This window comes from Cylas formicarius, unplaced genomic scaffold (assembly GCF_029955315.1).
Source record: "Cylas formicarius isolate icCylForm1 unplaced genomic scaffold, icCylForm1.1 PGA_scaffold_10__41_contigs__length_53128322, whole genome shotgun sequence".
NCBI lineage: Eukaryota > Metazoa > Arthropoda > Insecta > Coleoptera > Brentidae > Cylas > Cylas formicarius.
In genome coordinates, this window is record NW_026844214.1 from 27,580,122 (window position 1) to 27,606,019 (window position 25,898).

A 25,898-nucleotide genomic window follows, 5' to 3' on the forward strand; every position below is an offset into this window, starting at 1 on the left:
CAATTTTGTAAGCTCTACTGAAAACCATTTTAAGTTTTTCAAAATTTGATATTCATATTGATATTTCTGATGTAGTTTCCGATATTCCTGCACTAAACATAAAAGTAGCTCACCCTCTATATACAGGATATTTGTATTTTCGCTGACAAGGACCAACTTTCTTATTTTATATAGAGCACACTCTATATTAAGTAATTTTTCAATTCCTCAATACAGGATGTATAAATATCGCCTCCCTCAATCTTACCGTTTCTCTGGCGTTTGATGTTTGAAAAAAATGGGGTTTCCAAATTTATCGTATTTAGCATTAAAAAAAGGTGAGTGCGGTGAAATTAAAAAAAGTTCCAGGTTTTTAACTATCAGCCATAAAACGTTTTTCCATCTTAAAAATGTTATGATAGTGAAACATGGTGTGTGTGTCTGTTTGTGTAAAATAACCCCCTAAAATTTTGAAATGTTTCTGTTGATATTTTTTAGCACACTTTAAAATGTTTTGTAGAATAATAGAATGCTGTAAACTCCTGGCATCTCAAATGGAATGTTGTCTTTGACGAATCGCAGATGTTGGGAGTTTTTTGGACAAGTGGTAAATCGGGTTTTGACGGTATCTTTGTTTAAAACTTTTGATATGTAGTCAGTGATGTTTTGAATATAAGAAAAGACAATAGTGGCAAGTGTGGGATTGCTTTCGCCTTCATTGCTATTGGAAGGTTGTGGTGAAGTGAATTTTGTTATGGAACGCTTAATATCTTTAATGTGGAAATTATTAGAGAGAAGAGCAGAGGTAAGGTGTTTTATTTCTGGGTTCAATGACTCGGGCTGAGATAGTTTTACGACTCTGTTAACAAGAGAGTTGATAACCGATGATTTTTGGGCCGGACGCGTAGGTTTAATAATAAGGATGTTAGACAAGTTCACCCATCCCAGAAAGTTTAGACACATTTTAAGTATCTGTTTTACCGCTGTAGTGCTTTCGTTCAAAATGTCACCGACCAAATCTCAAAAATTCTGAAAAAACATGACATTAAAATGAGATTCTGTACTTGTCTTTAAATGAAAAAAAAACTGAAAGAAAAACCACAACATTTTCTAAAGTATTTAAACAAATAAATGGGGTAAATTTAAATCACAAATAAATAATAGTAACAGTTACAAGTCCTGATGGTTAGGGTAGCTCAAAATAGAGGGTCAAATATCTCCTAACTTTAGGACTCCTTTTTATATATTGAAAAAGCAAATATTTTACCATCAATTTTTCAATTTAAAGAACTAGGAACAAGCATTTCTTAGATTATTTTCATTTTAATTGTTTATAAAAAAAATAGCACCTGACATTTCGGAATTTTTTGTACTTTGGAATTACTCTTTAAATGTGAACGTATTTAAAATTGTTATGAATGGGAAATCCCCCAACTCTCAATCGTCGTCGATCAGAAAAAAAAATAGATATCTTTAGGGGAAACATGATCTCCTCAAACATAAAAACTATGAGCATTGATATGTTCTTTGATATTGCAATTACTTTTACAATATAAATCATTATTTGAGATGACGCAAATTTCTTTGTAAAATTAACGTGGTCATTTTGTTTCAGATTCTCCCGCATACACATAACGATTGACGACTTGTAAAACAGAAAAGGAAACGCTGCATTCTTTCACCCGGTCCAGTGTCGAACAACAACAGCGTCATCAATGCATGGTCAATGGATGATATCCTGTTCAATGACAGCCACCTATCGCTTATCGGTACGAACCATGCGGAGTTTGCAACAGACAATTTGTCAGAAATTAACGTCGGCCAATCAGTTGCGAGGCTGACGTCGCCGTTCGTAGTCACCGTAGTGGTACTGCTGGTTTTTCTGCTGTCGCCGATGATACTGATCGGGAACTCCTTACTTTTGATCGCGATGTACCGCTTTAAAAGGTTACGCACGCCCAGTAATTACTTGGTGATGTCACTGGCCAGTTCCGATTTGGGCGTCGGGATGTTTATGCCCATCGGATTCTACCTGGAGCTGAACGGAGCTACGAGTGTTCACGGGCTTCAGATGTGCTTGTTCAATTACGCCGTTGTGATAAGTTTGTGCTGCGTGTCGGTGCTAGTGATGGTCGCTATCGCGGTGGACCGGTTCACTTCTCTCGCGAGGCCTCTCAGGTACAATAATTTAATAACCCATTCGGCTGTGGAGAGATATATTGTTATATTCTGGGTTTATTCGTCGCTGGTCGGATTCAGTCCGCTGTTCTACACGGTGACGCTGGGAAGTAAGCAAAGGTACGTTTATATAGTGCTTTTACCAAGCATTGGTTTTGGCTTATTTATTATTAAACATGGAGGACAAGTTAAGGTTATATCGTAGCTAAAACTTCATCTGTAAATTTTACTCCCCATAGTAAGTTACGAAAAAATGTTTTTAATTGCCTTGTTGATGGAATTTGTGAAAGAAAATGCAGTAAGTTATGCAAATTACGAAAGGTCTGTAAATATATAACGAAGTTTTCTGGTAGCCCGTTTATTATGGAATGTCACGTTACCTCAGAACCTGTACCAAATATTGCAAAACTTAAGACCGGTTACTTTAATTCACTTATACTTTTAAAATATATTTTCTATGTACAAGGTGTTTGTTTATATTCACCTTTTAATTTAATTTTAAAGGGAACACTGTATCTATAGGCATTTTTGAATTTTTCCGACTTTCTTTGTCATATTTAATATATAATACCCTATGCCTAAATCCTTCTGATAAATTTTGAATTTTATGTAAAAAAAAAGCGTTTGCTGGTCTAAACATATCTCTCGATTTCTATTACTGAAAGCATTTTTTAGTTATATTTGGGGTTGGTGTAGACAGGGTGGTAAATAACTAACTAAAAAAGTATATAAATATTTCAATACAAAAATCCTTCAGTCATTTTTCTTAAATAGCAACACTTTGAATAATGTCCATTGTAAAAATCCTATACCGTTGTTATGTTTCGTTGACTTTCTGTACCCTTCGAAATTATTAAGATTTTTGAATAAGACAACGAGAAAGAGAATGAAGAATCTGAAATGACAACCATATAAATATTTTTTTTATTTGTCTAATTAATTTTTACCATTTAGTGCAAATTTTAGACAATAGATTGTTAAGGTTTTTCCTTATTAACTTTTCGCGATTTAATTCCTCAACTCCGAGACCTACTATAACCTAACCAACCTATTCAAAACTAAATCACGAAAATTTTGCGACTGCGCGTAACTGAATTATCACCAGACATTTTCATTGGCTAACACAATGATGACGTCACTTGTCCTGCAATATCGTTTGGGAATATGCCGAATTCGGCAATGATCTCGCGTGATTAATCCCGCGATTGCACAGTGATGTTGCATGACTGTGTCCGATTTGTATTTTGCGTAGTGATTAGATCTTCGATCAGTTTCTTTTAATTCAATTATGTTCGACACACTAACTCCATTTTTCACTATCCAGGGGATTTTAACGTCCCCCATTTTAAAAGCGGTGTTGTCTTTTTACAGTATCTTTTATTTGCGTCCATACCAATTATATGGGGTTTACAAAAAAAAAAACAAATTTCGTACAAATAAGTTTATTTAAATTTACAACTGCTTCTTATTTAATGTAAGACAATGCCTCTGACTCATCGAATGCAGTAAAACTATGTGTGATGGCCCCATGGTGTAGAGAGTGTAAAACGAGGTAGTGCAGGGTTGGATTGCGAAAAGAAAAAACAATATTACTGATGTTGTTAAAAGGTTTAAAGCGAGATTTTTGATTAAGCCACTTCTCATAACATTGCTCTAGCGATAGATTATTTAGATATCCAACATATATTGGGTGATCGAGCACAATATTATTGGCAGCCTATAGCCTTGATCTTACTCTTCCAGATATTTTTTGTGTTGATATTTTAAAAGCAAAGTTTATTTTGGGCGCCGTGACAATATAGATGACATTAAAGAACATTATTGACTTTTCGAAAATAGAGGATAGTTTCAATAATTTGCGCCAAATTTGCAATCTATAAATTAGTGTTTATATATTTGTACTATCTATATATTTTTGAAAACATTAATATATTATCTATATCTTCAAGATACTATATATATATATATATATATATATATATATATATATATATATATATATATATATATATATATATATATATATATATATATATATATATATATATATATATATATATATATATATATATATATATATATATATATATATGGATTTTTCCTGCGTCGGTTTTTGCTTAGTCGAAATTGAAAAATTAAGTATATAATATTTCCATGTTGATTTGATGTGAATATTTTCTGACATATACGAAGGTGGCATCAATTATCTTTGATCTCAAGTCATATTTTTTTCTATTTTTGTGTAATATTCCTGTTGTCAGCATTTTCAAATTAATCGGAAATATCAGTGCCGTCTAAACGAAACATAAACCGCAGGTTCTTCGTTTCAGCAACGCGGACTGTTCGTTCGGTGAACTGGTGGAAAAACCTGTACAGCTATTTATGTTTTGCGCTGTGTACGGTCCAAGCTCCATCGTCCTGCTGGTGTGTTACGGGTACATATATTTTGTAGCCCGTGGACACGCGAGAGCCATCAGATCTGAAGTGAGACAACAGCAACACCACTATTCCAATCCCGTTGGGACTCCGCGGTATGGATTGGCCCTTGCCATCACGTCGGGACTCTTCGTGGTGTTGTGGGCACCTTTTCAGGTACGCTACCGATTGAAATGGAATTTGTTTTAGCTGCAGTCAACAAAAATACATTTTTTAAAAAACTGCTCATTGTTGTACCCTCGACAGATTGTTAAATTTTTATGTGAAATCTTTATTTTTAACGTTTTCTATCTGAAATTAATGTTTAGTAAAAAATATGCCTTTTGAATTTTGACAATTATATCAATCTTAGTCTGAAAAGAATCTTCAGCAACTTTAGATGAACAAATTTGTATTCTTCAAATTCAATTTTAGAAAACTAATTATTGTGTTTTTAAACTTAAGCTATAACATGTCAAAATATCAAGGTCTATTTATTTCGTTATCATGAAGACCAATTCATAATAAAGGCGATTTACACTAAATTGAAACAGTCCCGAAAGTAACAAAGTAACTGTTTGATCTAGCCACTATCTACGCAATGAAATTATCTGGTCATTGGGCGAAATTAGTTTTTTTTTAAATTTACTAGTTTCTTTATTCTGTTCGTATTCGTATGCGAATATAATAATATTAATAATAATGTTAATGTTAACTGGACTCAATTAATATAGAAAACAAGTATATTTTCAAAATGTCAAAAGTTATGTTTACCACCATCTTATTACCATTTAAGGTTTTTAAAAGTAATTTAGAAGTAATTTTTGTTCTGTTAAAACAACTGTTTTTTTTTACGAGTAATCTACTGCCTTTGGCACCACGTTCTCAGTGTGTATAACCATATGAAAAACATATAAAATAAAACAATGAAAGCAGCTTAAGTATTAGGTAACTTAAACTTCCACAGTCTATTGTACTGCTATTTGCAAATCTTCTGGATTTCTCCTAAAACCCCACTTTGCCATTGGTGATTCTTCCTTACATTTAAAACATTATTGAACATTTGTCTAAAGTTCTTAGGAAATATAATGTTTAAAGCGGCGTTACCACTTGTCCAAAAATCTAAAGATGAGCTAAAGATACATTGAATAGGGATATATTGAATAGGGAATTTATGTAGCTTGCTTGCTTTTGCTTGAAAAGAGTAAAATAGTTGAGAATCGTCAGAGTAATTATTGAGAAATATAGGTTTCAAAACAGAAGGAAAGTCAGACATGTATGCTTAGAAGAGCAGAGGTCCCAAGATCGAGCCTTGGGATATCCTTGTGTCGCAGAAAGGGTGCTGGATTTACTATTGTTATTGAAGACGACCTGTTGCGATTTTCGGTCAAAGTGAGATTTAATTTCGTGGACTTATGTTGCAAACCAAAAAGAAAACTTTTGACAAAGAACAGTATCAGAAGCTCTGCTGCAATCCAACAGAATAAGACAAGGCACCTTATTTCGATCAGTCTGACAAAACAAGTCTCCAGTTATTTTAGTAGATCCAGTGACAGTAACTCATTTATGCATGCATAATTTTGTCTACGGTCTGGGTTGGAGTAGGTGAGATACTAATTGGGAAATTTTTTAAAGGGGAATTGCATTAGCATTCTCTTAAGAATCAAGAACAATTTAATATCTAATGCACATGCTTATGATGTGTCAGGTGATTAATTATAAGATCTTATTTTAGATTGTCAGAGTCAGTAGTAATAATTTTTATAGAAGTCAAACATTTGTTAATATCAGCCTAGCTAACTTCATTAAAAGTAAAAGTGGAAGCCCGGGACTATACAATGTGTTTTTGCGGGAGCGTTTTAGCAGGACCCGTTCTGTAACATGCTGCCGTCAAACAGGACGACGCGACAGCGGGATCTGAAAGACAACACACACATTTATAGAAGAGCATTTATACTGTGCGGTTGCATTGAAATTATTTGCGCAATTATGTTCGATGCGCAAAAATTTATCTAATGTATCCAATAGTGTCTAGCCATTCATTTTAGTCTTCATTTTACGGACTTTGGAATAATCCAAATCAATTTTATTAAAACCGCTTTTTCTCCTAACGAAGAGTCTTTTGCTTTAACCCTCTGCCAAGCTTTATCCTCTAAGATCTTGTCTGCTTCGTGTCTTCTATTTAAATCGTTAGGCTGAGAATATGCTATAGCGTGCTCTTTACAAGCAGCGTCTAAAGGATTTATTCCAGAATCACTTCTTTTTATTCTCTTTTGTAAATGGGTACCCGGCCCGCAGAACTGGTAACCGGGAATATAAAGTTCGACAGGAAGTTTGTTTATAAGTTTATTTTTAATCCTGAACCTTTCGCCCTGTTTCGATGCACAATCATCAGAGTGTTAGGAAATACTGTTTATAAAAATTTAGGAATTATGCTATAAATGCTTTTGCGGGTTCTTGGTAATACCTCAGTCGAAATGAGACTTGAAAAGCAAGCCTTTTCTTTACCCGTAAAAAACACTACGCAAGCTTGGTCCGGGAATTTCAAAAGCACGGCGATCTCTTTGGAGGTGGTAGCAAGAGAACAGCAATTGTAGGACCCTCAAATTCGGGTAAAACCAATGTCATGTTATCTTTGCTCGAACATCCTAATGGAATTAGATTTGAAAACGTTTACTTATATTCCAAATCCCTGCAACAGCCAAAATACGTGTATTTGAGAGAACTGCTAAAGTCTTTACAAGAGATAGCCTTTTTTGAGTTTGAGAGCGATGAAAATATCGTTTCTCTTCAGGAAATTAAACCCAATTCTGTTATAATATTTGATGATATTCCTTGTCACGATCAAAGTGTCATTAGAGATTATTTCACTCACGGTAGGCATAAAAACGTAGATTGTTTCTTTAATTTTCAAGGATATTCCTCTATACTCAAGCGACTTATCAGGGAAAACGCCAACCTTCGGATTTTATTCAAGCAAGACATGATGAGTTTAAAGCATATATATAACGATCACTGTATGTTGCACATGTCATTTGAACAGTTTAGAAACATCTGTGTGTACTGCTGGAACGAACCTTATAATTTTCTTGTGATTGACAAAGATTGTGAGTTGAAAGGGCAGATATAGGAAAAACTTCGAATCCTTCATTTATATATAATATTCCATAATGGATAAACGTTTAGCGACTGAGCTAATAAAATCAAGAAACGCAGTGAGGGAAAAATATCAAAGGCTAAAACAAGCCGCAAATGAATCCCAGACGCAACTGGAACAAACCTATAAACCGATAACTCAGCCCCTGCAGCAATTAATTTCATCAATAAATAAAACGGATATCAAACAAGAGCCGTTTGAAGAAAAAGAAAATATTAAAAATGGAGTGCTAACCTCGAAGCCTACTCCGATAAAGGAGAAAAGAACCGGAAAAACTCCAATCTTACCTTCAGAAGTGCCCTTTTTTTTGATACCTCCATTCCGTCGATCCAACAACAAAGCGATGTTGTAGCTGAAAGTACGGGTATTTCAGACAGCGATACCATGTTGGGAAATCTGTCAGATATTTTTAAACAAACTAAGCAAGCGATACAGGATTACGTCGACACTCCCGCCTACGAGCAATGGTTGGATGACTTTGATAAATTACCGCATAGGGGGAGGGGGTGCGTTTTTAGGTTATGTTCGTCTGAACTCTCTTTATGCATCTACTAAAATTAGAAGTTGAGTTGTTACACATACCGAAGTATTTTATTTGAGTCCATATATGGTTGGACTCAATAATACTTAAATTTATCAAAAACACATAAAATACATAGCAAAAATGTAACTAATGTAATTAAAATTTTATTCTAAATTGGAAATTATCTATTTCCACAGGAAAATGTTGACATTCACAAAAACATTAAAAATTTAGAACAAACATTTAAAATTCAGAACAAACATTACTTGAAATGTAACTGGTTTGAACTATTCTAACGGACATGGAAATGATACATTTCTGAAAAAAATGTTTGTATTTATTTATATAAAAGATTTAGGTTAAACGAAAGTTGAACCGCTGCCGGTTCAAGCAAATCCGTCGATTCAAGAGCGCAAACAATATTCATTTTTGGAAACGTTGCACAACTGCACAAGTTTACAACGAATGACGTAGTTCTTTTTCTACCGCAATATGTGTGACCCCAAGACCTAATTGACATGTAATTTACGATTTTTGTACTTTTGAACTTGTGTATCAGTTTTAGAACATATATCGTAGGTGACATGGTAAAGCGTTATTTTTGTGTGTTATTCCCAAATGTGTTAGAGAATTCCACGTAGCTTTAGTGAATTTCTTTTTGATCACAAAATCCATGAAAGTTGTTGGCCCACGCTTTGTAAATTGCTTAGAGTAGCTTGGACGATTTTTGTAAAAATTCCAATGAGCAGAAAGCATCATCTCTCTAATCGCAGGGTTGAGCCAATTAGCTGGAGGTTTTATGACACGATTTTTTTTAATGGCGCACAAATATCAAAAACTAGGTTCAAATCACTATTAAGAAAGTTGACCAAGTCAGTAATAACATTTATTTCAATAAAATAATCCCAATCAATACATGAAACAAATGTACTCTAGATTTAATTCAGAAAAACCTCTGAAAGTAGGACACAAAAAATCATACAATTGGTTCATTCTGTACCTCCCTTTCCACACCTAATTTTTTTTTAATACGCTACGCCTTTATCAAATAGACAATAGATTTGTTTGGCACGAACAATAACGCGAAAACTAGATTCATTTCAAATTTGCAGCGGGACAAATATCAATCACTAGTAAATGTAACTTAGATGAGAAATCATGTTCAACAATTTTCTCTGGAAAGCAAGTGTAATCGTCTTGACTCTCTCCTTCCCATCTCAGTTCGAATCGTTAAGCAATAACCCGGCAATAAAATAAGACAAATTACTTTGGGCGCTGCGGGTTATTTACCGCACAAAGGGTTAGGGCAACGAGGACATGAGAACCAGACCCAGAAAGTTATCAGTTGTTTATCGCGGTTCAATGGCCTGCGCTTGAAATTAGTATATTATGCAACAAGTGCGGTAAACTGCATTTGACTCACGAGCTTATCTGACACGAGCGGAGCGAGTGTATAATAAACGAGTAACTTAAAAATTTTACCGCACATGTTGCATACTATACTTTTTCTACGACCGTTAGTTTTTGGGTACATTTTCGCAAAACAACACAAATACATTCACTGATATTGCTGTGAATTGACAAACGTCAAAATTCAAGGCGTGAGAATTCTCTCCGAAAACATCCAACATCCGATTGCTCCCAAACCCATGCGGTAAAATCGCGCAAATGTGGCTCGGATCCGTGGGAAACGAAACTGACGTGGTAAAGTGAGGCTTCCCGCACGCTCGATCGGTGTGTAATTAGTTATTTTACAGACGGGAGTAAAAATATAAATTTTCCTTCGCTTGTCCTTGATACAATTACACACTGTAGTATCCGTTAATCATGTTCTCGATCACGACGTTTAAAGCGAAAAACGAGTTTTTTTTTTCGCTTTTTGTCTCCGTCGAATGCCGGCCGGCCGGCCGGGCTTGTGAATCATTCCGTTTTGTCGTGTTCTTGTAAATGGACGAAATGAATTTGCCTCCTTAAAAATGCCAAAACGCAAAATAGCCAATAGTGGGAAAAAGTGGGAGTTAAAACGACTTCAAAAAATTCAGAGTAAACCGCAATGTTTGGAATCCAGCGATTCGAGAGTGTGCCCTCACCTCGTAAGACATCAGGTAACTTACCTAATACAGAGCAGCACTTACCTTTTAGGAATCCGCAAATTATTAGTTATTGCCAGCCATATGTTTATACAGAAGAGTGAAATTATTTTTTATATCGTTGTTATCAACGAAGGAGAGTGAAATTATTCGATTTCGACAATGCTCTCCGGGATCATACGATCCACGCCATACGGTAACACTCGTTACCTTTTTAAATCGTTGTTATCAACGAAGGAGAGTGAAATCACTCGATTTCAACAATGCTCTCCGGGATCATGCGATCCACGCCATACGGTAACACTCGTTACCTTTTTATATCGTTGTTATCAATGAAGGAGGGTGAAATCACTCGATTTCAACAATGCTCTCCTGGATCATTAGAACCACGGCATACGGTAACACTCGTTACCTTTTTATATCGTTGTTATCAACGAAGGAGAGTGAAATCACTTGATTTCAACAATGCTTTCCGGGATCATGCGATCCACGCCATACGGTAACACTCGTTACCTTTTTATATCGTTATTATCAACGAAGGAGAGTGAAATCACTCGATTTCAACAATGCTCTCCTGGATCATGCGATCCACGGCATACGGTAACACTCGTTACCTTTACATACTGACGATATCAACAAGGAAGAGTGAAATAAGTAAATTTAAACAATACTCTTCGGGATCATGTTAACCATGCATGCGATAACACTCGTTACCTCTTTACATTGATGATATCGACAAAGGAGAGTAAAATCATTCGATTTCAATATTCCTCGGGATCATGTGATCCAGACAAACGGTAACACGCGTTACCCTTTTATATCGACGATATCGACAAAGCAAGGTCACGTAGTCCTTTCAAGGGTGATTGGCGGACCCACCTACCGGGTTCACTCGCAACACTAAACAGCTCCGTGGAAGGTCCCCGGACCCCGAGTAGAGAGTACCGCCGGATATTTCCGGTTAGCATCGTTCCGCGCCCAATCACGTCAGGGCTATGGTGTCGGGTAGGTTCAGTGTGTTCGTCATAGCAAAGTAATGTCGCTGAGCCCCCGCATCAAAAATGGGGGGTAACAAAACGGGGCCCACTCTGGGAGGATCACTTTAAAAAAGGAGGGACCAGAGAACACCAAGAGGGAAGAGGGAAGCAGCCAGATTACAAGATAAACTGTTACCACCGGGAAATATGTTGCTTGAACAAGGTAAATTTTTTATTTTTTGAAATATTTTCATATTCATTCACTTATTTCAATATTATTTTACTATCAAAGTCCTTTTCCTCGGAAATGGAAGTACTCACAGCTAATGAGGACTATAGACAACAAGCAGATTAGGCCGATAGTTTTTCGTTGAAATGCAATTTTTATAAATGGCTTGACAAGTACCCAAAAAATGAAATAACAGGAAAATTCAAAATTCCCATTCATTCATCCAAAATCAAACAAGCAAACATACACACAGTTAGTCCGTGGTCTATCGGGGCAGTATTTGGTCAAAAATTACAAGTGACAGAACAAGCAACTAATACCAACATATTGGGGACATTTAGGAATATTTACATTTCTTTCTCTCAACACAAAACAAAACCTTCCTGAGCTTCTCACTAAACATCTCAAATATGAAAATCGCAAATAATTTCAAAATTATAATCTCAGAATGAAGATCCCCAATAAACGAACGTCTTCTCTTGGTGGGAAAATAATATTTGAAAAGGTCAGTAAAAATTCGTTCCATAAATTTTCTCAAACGCGCCTCCGTCTGGTGTTGGTGCCTATTGTGGGGGCAGAACTTTTCATGGTTTCTAGGATCGAAGAGAAACGCTAATTTACATCAACTTTTTGGAAATAAAAGTGTAGACGCCCTATGCAATTTCTTACCGACGCGGCGAATACAGTATGTAATCAGCCTACCTATGTTACAGAATGTTTCGTAAGAAACTATAGGTGAGCGCATCAAGGGCGCGGCAGTTACGTTGGTTATGCGATTGTTTTGCGATCAATATACATTGTGTGAGCGTTAGGTTTAATTCTTGCTTTCCATTTTTAAAATCGTCTACAAAAGCAGTTTACTATGCGTTAAATTCATTGACGAAAAATGAAAATAATATTCGCATTTTGCTCAGAACCGATATTCGCACTACAAAATCTTGTATCACCACTTAAACGATGTAATAAAACAACTTTGGGAATGGTGCAAACACAGAAACTTAACGGTTTTTGCAAGCTACATTGCGTCAACAAAAAAATTAGAGCGGACAAAGACCCTAGATCAGTGGTCGCCAACCTCTTCAATTTGTTCAGCTACTCTGTTAATTTTCGAATATGCAGTGAGCTACCCCTATGACCTACCTATGACAATTAGATTTTTTTTTGTGGAATGTTGAAGCTTCTCTGATTTTTGCAGTTTGTATTTTTAAAATTAAAATCGTTGTGAGAGCTACCAGAATTGCCTCCGCGAGATACCGGTAGGTAGACAGGTTGGCGACCGCTGGTCTAGATCATTATCACTCGATACGGAATACGAACCGAAATACCGAATAACTAAAAAATTCGGGATTCCTAAAGTAGATCTATTCGCTTCACGAATAAGCAATAAGTGCAAAAGGTATATTTCCTGCCTTCCCGGTCCAAATTCTTCGGCAGTAGACCCACTATTCAGTGGCACAAATATTACCTTTTTCTTTGCGCTACTCAAGGGTTTGATAAATCTATTCAAGACAAAACGCTTGGTATTGTAGTGTTGCCGAATTGCCCTTCTCAATCGTGGTACCCTATTTTTAAAAGACTGTTGGCAGAAAATCTCGTCTTTTTCGAACCTAATTTCAATCTAATACTATCCCAGTTCGGAACCAGGCACCCACTAGCTGGGGAACTTTCCCTGGTGGCAGAGAAATTATTCGGCACTCTCCAATGAAGAAACTTATCCTGGAGACGGCAATATCAACCATGGTCAAGTCCCTAGCAGAAGTCACTCTCAATCAGTACTCAACACACAGACACAGACACAGACCCGCTCCCATATAACATAGGTAACTGTCCAGAGTTTTTGAAATGTGTATTGAATAGGGGGGCATCTTTTCCCCCAAAGAGGTTGATAGAAAAATCATTAACAGATTTTTAAAAGATGTTGCTAACATAAGACCTCCAGAGCCTAAATACGCTAACAAGACAAGATTAAAGCATCAGCGTTAAATAAAACCAACAAAATGGTAGAACTATGCGTACCTCACAACATATACATCTACTTAGAGAAAACTTCGAGCTATCGCAAAGTATATGAGCATCTTACTACTAACGCATAGAAAACCATTTCACCCAGCATCATCGCAGAGCATAAGTCGCGGACTAAAACGGATCCTAAAGTTAGGTGGAATTGACACCAAAGTCTTTTCCGGTCAAAGCAGCCGTTATGCAGCAACTTCGGCTGCTTCAAGACGAGGTATCAATATTGATTCAATACACCCTACAGCCGGTTGGATACCATCCTTCAATACATTTTTTAGATTTTACGATGGACCTTTAATCGAGCCCTGTTATTGTATATATTATTGTGCAGATATCTACACCGTTGTGGGTAGTTTTATTATTTATTACTATGGTTTATATTGTTACAAATTATGGAAATACACCTCCAGCTCCAGCGGCAGCAAAATCGCCTTTCACTCTGAACACCTACAGTGTGTAATTGTATCAAGGACAAGCGAAGGAAAATTCAAAGATTAATCGACTTACCTGGAAGATTAATATTAATTTTCCGAGCTTGTCCGTAGATACAATTACAAACCCACCCTTTACCCAGTGATACCTCATAGGCGATTTTGATTCAAAACGGAATGATTCACAAGCCCGGCCGGCCAGCCGGCGTTCGGCGGAGACAAAAAGCGAAAAAAAAACTCGTTTTTTGCTTTAAACGTCGTGATCGAGATCATGATTAACGGATACTACAGTGTGTAATTGTATCTACGGACAAGCTCGGAAAATTAATATTGATCTTCCAGGTAAGTCGATTAATCTTTTAATTTGATTCGTTTCGGCGGTTTTTTTTTCTAGAGAAGTTTTAAATTATTCGTTTTGCGTTGGTGTCGAAATGCGAAAAGCTGGTTTGTGTGGTGATAAACGGGGTGATTGACGATCTGCTGGATGCGCTTTGCTTTGGAAACGACTAAGTTCATCCGTCCTTGAAATAATAATAATAATAGTAATAATAATAATAATAATAATCATAATCATAATCATAATAGTAATAATAATGTCTGGCCTTGGGCACTGCAGCCAGCAGCAGCAGCAGTGTTTGAGCTATCCGTAATACGTAATCGGGTACAGCCAGGATGACCGTCTGACTTAAATAGTCTCTTCCATCAATTCTACCTCCTTTACTCCTGTGACTCCTATTTCCACTTGTCCTCTCATTTTTTTCACTGCAACGGGTGTGTAAACAAGCACATCCTTAAAAATATATTGAATGGAGATAAGTATGCCGAAAAGGAGCAGAAACTGCGGTGGGGGTGGGGGGACGACTGAAAGCTGGTTCCCTTCGGAACTCAACGACGAGGGCATAGTTGAGCATCTGGTGTATTATGCCCAAGTTACCGAAACCGACAACATGTCTTAGGCCGTTGGACTATTACTAAATCACCTTCTTTGTATGGACGACTTAAAATTATATGTTTCACCAAAAACCACTTGAAAAACTTTCTGAAATTAATACTCAAAGCCAGCGGTGACATGGGCATTACTTTCGGAGTAAGCAATTCCAGACAGCGTGTCGTGGGTTCTACGGCGGTAAATAAGGCACAAAATTTGCAAACCAGCAACCAAACTACCAAACCAAATAACACTACTTCTTTTCAAAGAAACTGTAATAATGGTGGGACTTTCTTTATGCCCCACTCACGAACACACTTTTATATAAAATGATTTTTTGAAGTCAAGGTGATTCAACCTTGGTAATGTTTAAATATTTGTCCTCGATTAACTCAAAAACGGCATCTTGTTCATTACTCCGATACCATCTACAACATTTTCATGAAACCTACGATCGTAGTTTACTAACCCGAGAAAACCTCTAATTTAGATTTATTTCCGTACTTTGAGGCGAAATTATATGTCCGACAAATTCAGTTTTAGATTTAGCGAATGCTGATATTCGCAACTTAATTGTCAAATTAGAGTCATAAAATTGCTCAAAAATAACAGATACGTGTGTTAAATGAGTTTCAGCATCTGGTGAAAATATTAAAATGTCATCAACATAAACAAGACTAAAAGATAACAGTTCAGGTCCGAGTAATTTGGATAAACCCCGTATAAAACTTGCCCGAAGTCGACAGACCAAAAGGCAAAACATTAAAATATTATGTTTGATTATTAAACAAAAATTCGGTAATAAAACGATATTCCTTACGAATTGATATTCGCCAATAAGAAGCTGTCATATCTAAAGTCGATAAAAATAGTCCACTCTAGCCATTTTGCTATTTAAAAATCAAACGTCTAAACATATTCGAATAGATTGGTCCTTTTTTGTCACAGCTGTTAAAGGCGATATATATTCTTTTTGTCCCTGTTCTATAATACCATTCAATTCGACGTTTTGCCTCAGCGCGGTATGCCAATGGAATTGGGTATGAAGCTCTAAAAAATGATGTGAAGTCGCCCATTTTTATTTTGTCTTCATATTTCGTTGTTAGTCCGCGTGTTTAAGAGAAAATTTGAATAAAATTTGCTCAATAGTAAATATAACTTATCCTTATATTCTTCATCAAATACGTCCGATTTGTTTGCTACCTCTCTCAGTCCTAAATCTGTCGTTTATTTTTATTATCCTGCAATGAGTGAACATGAATCTGATTTTTATTTTGTTTTTGAATCTTAATTGGTATTTGTAAAATCTACCTTGACCTCTCCTCTCTCTTCCAGTCCCTTCCAGACCTTCGAGTCACTTTCATCCCCGTCACTCAAAACTTCGCGGACCTAGTTAAAAATCGAATGTTTCGGTTTCACCTACCGTCCTCTCTTGCATTATCATTTTTGTAATCTTGCGTATTACTCATATTTTGATTTTCCTGTCTACTTGATGGTAAATTTCGACTCTCCACTGATACTAATAATTATTAAAACCATCATTTCTGACCTTTTCCTGTGTACACAACCTTTCTCCCCCAAACGTATCATCTAATTTCCTTAAATAGCATTCGACTTCATCTATTGTTTTTAAACCCGGAATAAATATTCCTCTTTATATATCGGCTGAAGAATGTTTTGCGAGATATTCCACTAGTTTGCCTTTGCGTAGGTACTCAGTTACCTGATTTGAACCCGCCATATTTAATGGCGAAGAATAAGTCGCGCTCTTGATTTATTCCCCAATATATGTTTCTAAAACAGTCAGTAAACTCTTTTCAATTTTTAAATGAACTTTCCTTGGCGACCCTCCAATCTACGGAGACCCTCAAGGTTGTCAAAGTCAAAGAAACCTTAGTTTCCTCCGCAACTTTTGCTTCGTCGTTTTGCTTTAATTTTTTCAAAAAAACTGTTGGATGTACACTATCGTCCAGGTGAAATGTCGATGCCAATTTACGTCAGAAAGATATATAAATGGCATTAGTCGCCACTTGCGATTTTTTAAAAGCACTGGCCACGGTGTCGGCTAACTGTGCCATACTAACTTGCATTTGTTTCATGCTATTCGGTAATTTACAAAATCTTCTAAACTCGATTTTGGAGTACTAAATTCAACCGACGAACGGGCGATGAGGATTCGTGCAGGAACGAACATGTTCATGTATAAAATGTACTCACAGCTTTCACCAATCGTGCCACTAGTTGAGTCACATGATGTGCTCTCAATCCCAGGGATCGTGTCGGGGGTTCTACGTCGGTAAATAACGCAGAGAATTTACAAATCACTTACCAAACTTTTACTGAAAATAACAATACAATTTTTCAAATAAATAATAACAATCGCGGGGCTTTCTCTATGCCCCATGCACACCGTCTTGTTGCACGTCTTCCGCCCGTCTTTCCCACTCACGCACACACTTTTTAAGCGGGGATTGCAAATATCCCCTGTTGCTGCACTTCATATTAATCGCGCACCACAAAATGTTAGACTGTAACAATAGTGAGAGGAAAACTTACATATAACGCCCCTCTTCCCTTAAACGAGGATATCACTATAAGCGCGATGAATATTTAGCTCTACAAATATATCTTATTACTACAAACAAATAAAATCCAACTCGCTGAAATTAGAAACATCCTTACTGATAAATTGAAAAAATATTAAATGCTCTTCTCAAAACAAGATTAAACTCGACCGTTCCTACTAAAGCTATCAACGGCTATGCCGGTTGTCGATTACTCATTTGGAGTTGTACATTGGTCTAAAACTGACTTAGAAAATTTATACAATGTCAAAATTTCGGAAAGACCACTCAAGATCGTCGATTGAAAGAACTAACCTTCCTCAGGCATGAAGGAGGAAGAGGTATTACAGATATACTTAATGAATGCTATCAACAAATTCGAAATCTGCGTCATTTCTTCTACCAAAAATGGAACCTCCTCCATCAAACAGTTGCTAAGGCAGACCAAACGTTTACGCCGGTGAATCTAATTGGAGAAATTAAGTTGGGGAAGCCAGATTACGAATGAAGAAAAAAAATCAAACGTGAGCCACCAAAAAGCTGCATAGTTACCATCGAGATTTAAACCGAACCAACGATGATGAGACCAGACTGGTGGCGGTTGGAGAGACAAAGCAATCATTACAGGGAAGTTGGACATAATAGACCAGACTTGACCTTCATGGATAAGGACAGGGATAGCACATAGATATATCTATCCCCAACACTCATAACGTCGATGCTAAGAGGGAGGGAAAAATTCAACAATACGACGACCTGAAGCCAGAAATGAAAGAATTGTGGCATACGGACAGGTCATTCTCCAGCATATGCGTTATATCGGCCGATCTAAAAGGAAATCTATTTAAATTGAGTCTAAACTACAATACTTAGCCATAGCCCCTGTGCCTTGGGGAACGCTCGTCAGTCCAAGACTGAAGGGAATCAGTGAAATAAAATACAAAAACTAGCACACCATGTGAAGGGTTAACACCCCTTCATGCGTGATCTCGAAGCACGTTGTCAATACAACACACAAGATATACTCGGGTGGGCCAAGGAGGCAGGACCTGGATTAGAACCAACCTGAGGACAGACGTGATACTGACCAGGCCTTCGAAAATGGAATAAGAATGACTCAACCAACGAACTATAACCCATTAACATCAGATAAAGTTTCTGTTTCTTACATTGCAGGGTAATCCTAGGCAAAGAACCATCTCGGCAAACAAGATGAACGAGTTTTTGCTTCGTTGCTATTTCCGAGAGTGGAGACAAGTAAGAGGCACTACACGCGCTTCACCGACTGGTCAGCGAACAATACTTTCAGCTAAGACACAAGAACGTTCCAAACATAGACCAAAAGGGTCACTTTTAACAGGTCACCATTTTACAGCTCAAAGAATTAACGAGATTAAACGTGATGTCATGACGGAGCTAGGTATTATGTTGGAAGAATAACCTCCTCTACTGTTGTTGGAAAACCACCACCTGCAGACTGCGGCGGAGCCCGCTGATGCTACGGAGTCTGCTAATAGTGTTGAAATCAAATTTAACAAAAAACATTCGAGCAAACATAACGAGCGTTGCAATGAGCTGAGGGACGGAAATGCACGGAGCTCGACCCCAGCGTGTAAAAAAGGTTGAACAAAAAGATTATCGTTTGCGACAGGAAGTCGGATTACTCACACAGGCGTAGGGAAATAATCTGAAGCCAAAATCCGCTAGGAAAGCGCAGGTAATTGTTAACCGAGAACGTACCAGCGAAAATCCAACCACTTTACAAATCTTGGACATATTGCAACAGAGATTGGCGGCGACAGCCAAGAGACTCAAGCGCTACGAAGTAAGCGATTTGCAGCGTCATCACAACAGATTCTCAATCAACTAGAGGGCATTCTACAAGCGCTTGAAGTGACAGACGACTCACCAAATTAGCAGTTTTAGGAAGAACATTTGGATTAGTCCACTTACATACCAATACGGTTTAGTTTTTTTTCATATCTCTGGATAAGCTGATCCTCAATAAATGCACTCATGCAATTTTAGTTTTTTTTCATATCTCTGGATAAGCTGATCCTCAATAAATGCACTTATGCAATCATTTACAACGAAACTGGGGATATTGGGGATTAATTTCATTTATGCTTTGATAATATACTCCGCTAAAATGAAATCAACTTGAACGAAAACATTATTATAATCGCCACAGCGTAATTAAAATGCACTTGAAAAGAGCTGTGCAAAACCGTCAACTATTGCTTCAGGAGTGTTAAACTCAGAGGGCATAGACAGATCAATCTGCCGCTTCACTAATTTTTTTTCTAAACGGTCGGTCTTAAACTTAAGATAACTTTGATAAGCAATATGTTTCTGCTTTATATTATCTATAATTTCATTAAAATAAGGAGGGTAAGACCTTTTGTTGTCTATATCAAGGTAAAGTCTGAGCAAAAATATATTTCAATACCACATCAAACTAAGACATGCTTTTTGTACATCAGAGGAAAGTTGTCTTTTCTAAAATAATGCACCTAAAGAAATCGAAAAAGTTTATTATATGGATTTGGCATTTTAAAACCAAATAAAATTTTATTCCAATTCAAAGAGGTAACGTAACGTAACTTGTTGTTATATTTTTTTTTGGCCAATTACTCATTTTTGTTTTACTCAATTTTGTTTACTTGGTTTTCAAATATTAAAACCATATGCATCTTGAATGTTTTGACGAGCTCCATAAGAATATTTGAAGATTTTCTTTGAGCGATATAGTTAAGGGAAAACGGTTTATTAAAGTATTGATTATAGTCTTTTCAAGTAGTAAATTAAAATTAAATTTAAAAAAAGTTGGATTGTAAAAATATGAAAAGATGAGAAATTTGTAGAAAACTGAATAAGAAACGACTTTTTCAAAATATGTACCTACATTTTAAATATTTTTAAAGGGAAATGTCGATTTTTACAGGCAAATGTTTAAAAATTCTGGTAAATTGACTTATTTATAATCTTTGATGTACAAACTATTCCCTGAATCAACATACACTTAATCATTTGTATGACATGAAAATTAAAAATGACAAATAAATCAATATTTTGGTGTTTTGAGTTAAACGATCGGTTTATTTGAGCGTTTGAGTTGTCACAATTAAAAGTATTGTATAAAAAGCAGTGGCTAAAAATACGTTTAGCAAATAATAGTTTATTATATAAACGAGTGACAACGGTTACTAAATGTTGCCAACCAATGGTTTGCAAACCGAATGTGTGCATACTATTCTTTTTCTAGAGCCGTTAGTTAACTCACGTGACAAAAACCTACTCCAACTCCACTGCAACTCTGTTTTTATTAGCCGAACCCACCTCTATGAAATCTCCAAGATGTTTGTTTGGAAGAATTAAAATATGATTGCTGTACCAGTGGCAATTTCTAGCGATGTACTGGAACGGTCAATATAAAAATTATTTACAAATCAAATCTAAAAGCTGCTTCTTTTCCTTTTCAGATTTGCATGCTGATGGACGTGTTCTACGAGACGAACATCCTGACAACCTTTACGTCAATTTATCTCGCTCTTCCGATACTGTGCAGCAGTGCATTCAATCCCTGGATCTACGGCTATCGGAATGCCGAACTGCGTGCTGCAGTGCGAAGGGTGGTCGACGATTTTCTAACTACCCTCGGGTTCACATATCGAAGCCATCAGATATCAGACCGAGACCAAATAGCTCCTAGCGTGGCTGCCACGGCCGGGGAACCTGCCACTTTCATCAACCACGTACAAAGAGACGGTCTCTGTATCAAGTCGGAAGGTGACTTCCTCTTGGTACCAATGGCGAGGCCGGAAAGTTCCGGGATGCTGTCGAGCATGGAAAGCCAGAAGATGTTCTACGGCAGCTCGAGGTTCCTTCTGACTACCGACACGCCCAAGATCATGCTGAAAGGTAGTAGAAGTATGGTCGAGAGTTTGGCGATGATAAGGGGATCGGACGTTTTGGTAGTCAAAGGTAACGGGCATGTGATGAAACACGGGTCTAGTGTGTTGTAAATGTCGGACGCCTTCTTTATAGGGAACGATAGGAACGTGAGGGATCAAATTTGAAAACACGAAATATCAAGCGAGGTCCGCTTATGTTTATATAAGATGTCTATATTTTTAAAATAGGGCACTAAGTTAATTCAGAGGAGTTACGATATGTTATATAATTAATGTGTAGGCGGAGAGTTTTTAAATCGAACGAGTCTAATCATAATGGAAAATCAGTATTAGGGGTTCCCCCCAACCGAATGAAATTTTATTGTTTTAAAAATAAAGCACGAAAATAAGTAGCTGTTTTATTTGAAACAATCGTATTGTTAATACTTAAGATCCTGCTTATCCATAGATTATAAAACGATCACTGACCTTCCTATTATTATATCTTATTTGAAGGTCCACAGTTTGGAAAATGAAAAAATGGAATTTCTATTTCTACTAATTAATATCTTTAACATTTCTCATAGAAGTCAAATTGGTCTCAAAATTTTAAAAGATAATCTTTTCTATATGAAAAATAAATTTAGTTTTGTGGTTCAATGATTTGTATCTCCCAAGCCATTTAGAAACAAATAACTGATGCGTTGCTAAACATGTTTTAACCACCGAGTACAGAGAACAGAGCTCTGTATTGCGATTTCCAGACATATGCAAAACAAGTGCCACTTGCAAGTGGTGCTTCTGGTTGCAAATATAAAGTAAGTTAGTTTTAAAAGAACTAGAGGATGTTTTCAAAAGTTTAAATTTTAATGGTAATTTTAAAACCAAATCAAAGACCTACCCAACAATTGGGATTAAAATAGAGCATCTGTTATTCTACAGCAATTTAGTGTCCAAGTTAATGACCTACGTATTGTATTTTATCTGAAGATCCATGGTATAGAAAATGGAAAAATTGAATTTGTATTTCTGCTTTTACTTCTGGCTGCAAATTTAAGGTAAGTAACCACATTTAGTTTTGAAAAACCTAGGCGACATTTTCAAATGTATTTCGTTTAAGAGGTTCAAGATAATTTTAAAACCAAGTCGATGATGATTTGCCTGTATACTCCATTTAATTAGCGGCTACACTGTAATTCGACAGGAAAATAGCATTTTCCATTTCTTTCTTCTTTCTTCAAGTCTTAAAGTTTGTGTTTTGAGAGCGTTTTACTCTTCATATATGTAGTATTCTCTAAAGACTCTTTGTAGAGGCCTGGTCTGTTGGAATTGACATCTTGCGGTTCTCTTTAACTGCCGTTCTTGACTTGTTTTGAATACAAAATCCGGATACTGCAAGTGCTACTACCTTTATAATATCTCAAGGGTAATTTTCTTTCATAGAGGGAGAGCTTTCCACTAAATCGTTGGAATCGTTTCTCGTAAGAAATATTGAAATTTATAGCCATGATTTATATGATGTCAAGAAGTTTTTGAAACTGATACGACCAACTCAGTCAATCTTTTAAGTCCCCTAAATTTTTTAAACTTTATAGTTGGTTGCTTATTTTATTTTTACAACCTCTATAACGTTATGAATATTCTGATATTCAACTAGAGTTTTCTAGCTAAATTTTATACAATAAATTTATTTTTGCATTTATCTCATTATCTTACAAATCCCCATATCTGTCAGTTATTCGAGTTGGTTACGTTTATGACCCACCAAATTTGCATTTTTTCTCAAAAAGGGTATTTCTCATTCGGCTTTTACAGCATCAAATTAATTTTGACGCTGTTGGTGGGAATGCATAATTTTGCGAGTCCACAAATTAGCCTTTAATTTACGTAAATGTTATGCTATGCTGTGAAGCCGCTGTAGCAAAAGGTTGCGAAAATGAGTTTTTGACCGTAAGCTGAGATGTGAGATCAAATAGAATTTTATATTATTTTATGGTCAATTTAGAACGATTAAGAAAAATTAAATAAATTAATAAATTAAATTAATGATTTATTAATTAAATTATTAAATTCAAGATAAATGCAAAAATAAAACTTGCTGCGCTGACTCTAATCATTCATTTTATAAACTCATTAATGGATTAAATTCTTTATGAAATAAACAAAAAAGCTTCAATATTTTTTTGCTAAAGCTATTTATCGTATTATACTTGGTGCTATAATGCGGCCAAAATTATAGCAGACCTTCACATGACCATGGTAAAGCTCATACCAACAGATGTTTATTCTGCAATAAGTAGGTCTTGCCTGAGATAGACCGTAACGAATATTTGTAGGGACTTGAGTTTGACTTAAATGGACCGTTTATTTTAACAACAGGTGATATGTATCGTTCTTAAGAGTTTATTCAAAATTGCAATATGTTCGTATATATTACGGAGGTATTTGATTGTGATCCTTCCAGTAAGTACGTATTTATGTACTTGATTCTCGAGCTTTGACCCTGCGAGGCTGTGTTCACTTTATAGTGCAAAGGCTATAGGTAAGTACTTGTAATCTATTTATCTTACAGGTAAGTTCGAAAATAATCATTTTTGTCTTATGTGACTGATGATACTTTATTATTATTGATTTTAATATTTTGTATATTAATATTGATACTATGTAGAAATGTAATGAAATAGAACGTAATAAATTGTTACTTGGTACTAATTTCTTTATGTACATGTTTGAAAAATTTCTCGGCGAAAAAGATTGGAAACATACTTATATCCCGCGTGTTAGTGTAGGTAGATAAATTCCTAGGATGGTCCTGGAATGGTTATGGGTAAGAGTCTGCTGGGCAGAGTGTTCTACAAAGGGCTGCGGTTTTGGAGTAATAAACAGTAGGCAAAGTTAATCACGGGTCGGTTGTCAAAACACTATATTTCTGGTAGTACGTAGCTACTCCAGCTATTCAATTGAGAATATTGCTCCTAGCTCTGTGAGAACGCGCCTTCTCATCCATAAAACCAAAATTACTAATAAATAATATATATAACAATATATAACATATAGTATAATATAATAAATAAATTGGTCATAAGACGTTCTTTGTGTAGCACGTCGTTGTTAGTCATCTCCACATTATCCAACAGTGAGTAAGTCTTTAATAAACGAGTGACTTAAAAAGTGGGTACACAAAACAACTGACATGACAGTCAAAATATCTCCGAAAACATCCGATTGCTCCCAAATTCGTGCAGTAAAATCCCGGAAATATCCGAGGTGGGTCGAATCCGTGAGAAACGAAACTGATGTGGTAAAGCGATTCTTTCCGCACACTAGATTGTTGTGTAATTAGGTATTTTACAGACGGGAGAAGAAAAAAATTTTTTTCCTTATCGGATATGACCTCTAATTTCAGTATTTTCTGGTGTAACATTATTCAATTAAAAATTTGTTTGTTCAATTTTTTTATCAAAGAAACTTTTCAAACTTGCTGACGTTTCCTCAAACATCCTGTTGGCTTCTTCAGAGCTAAATTGAAACTGCCTCTGTACCTGCTTATATATTTTTGAGGCCAAATGAAAAAAGTATCATCAACAGTCGCGTTTCCATAATTTCGGTTAGGTTTCATGGCCTTCTTCTCAAAGGCTTCCGTAAATATATTCACGATGACTGGTAATAATGGAGAAAACATAACTGTTCCTGACGTTTATTCATAAATTTGACCGTTATAAGAAAAATATGTTACAGAAAATCATTTTTCAAGATGAGAAGGTTTGGTTCCTGATTCTCGGATATCTGAAATAACATTCAGAGTTTCGGGAATAGGAATAGATCTAATGTTATGGTTTTTAATTGTAGAATAAAGTGAAATGAATTAAGTACGACACTATTAGTTTTGCCATTAAAAGGTTTTAACATAGAAGCTAGATATTTTTCTAGAGAATATGTTGCTACTGACAATAGGTCGAAGAGGTAATCCTGGTTTCTGAATTTCTCCTTTAAGAGTCCTTTAAGACGAGAAATTTCAGATTCATTAAGGATTACACTTGTTCATGGATTCTGATAGAGAAGCCTTAATAATAGATTTAAAGTTTAAAGTCAGTTTTGAATTTTCTCCTGATATTCAATTGTGTTCCTGACCAATGTAACATTTCCTTTATCAAGTTTTTGGAATTACTACTTCGGAATTAGATTTTAGATATTTTAGAGCAATGAGTTCCGACTTTAGAAATATTAGAATTAGGACGTTTGCATTTTTTAAGGATTTTTTAGATTTCAAATCTAATTTTATTAGCTGTTTGAGATGGCAGTTTATATAGGACATACTTGACATTTGAAATGATTTTTTTTTGAGATAATACGTGGGACAAGGACGAAGTTGGAACCTTTTGCAAGAATTTATTTTTCCGTCCCAATCCAGTGAACCAAGAATTAAAACACCTTGCATCTGCTGTTCTCTCTGATAATTTCCACATTTGAGATATTACGCTTTCTATAACAAAATACACTTCACCACAACCTTCCAAA

General features: G+C 35.9%; 1 protein-coding gene across 2 annotated transcripts in view; it reads left to right on the forward strand.

Moving 5' to 3' along the window:
- The window catches only part of LOC132708144 (adenosine receptor A2b-like), a 130,327-nt gene extending 108,550 nt beyond the window's left edge, over positions 1–21,777 (forward strand). Inside the window, exons 2-5 of one of the 2 annotated variants that reach the window (XM_060680281.1) lie at positions 1,595–2,277; positions 4,488–4,749; positions 20,970–21,471; positions 21,535–21,777. In XM_060680281.1, the coding sequence (XP_060536264.1) occupies positions 1,706–2,277; positions 4,488–4,749; positions 20,970–21,471; positions 21,535–21,566 (1,368 nt within the window). In that variant the 5' untranslated portion in view covers positions 1,595–1,705 and the 3' untranslated portion in view covers positions 21,567–21,777. Of the gene's footprint in view, positions 1–1,594; positions 2,278–4,487; positions 4,750–20,969 lie in introns of both variants that reach the window. The other variant, XM_060680279.1, reaches the window with a different exon arrangement.
- The last annotated feature ends 4,121 nt before the right edge of the window (positions 21,778–25,898 follow it).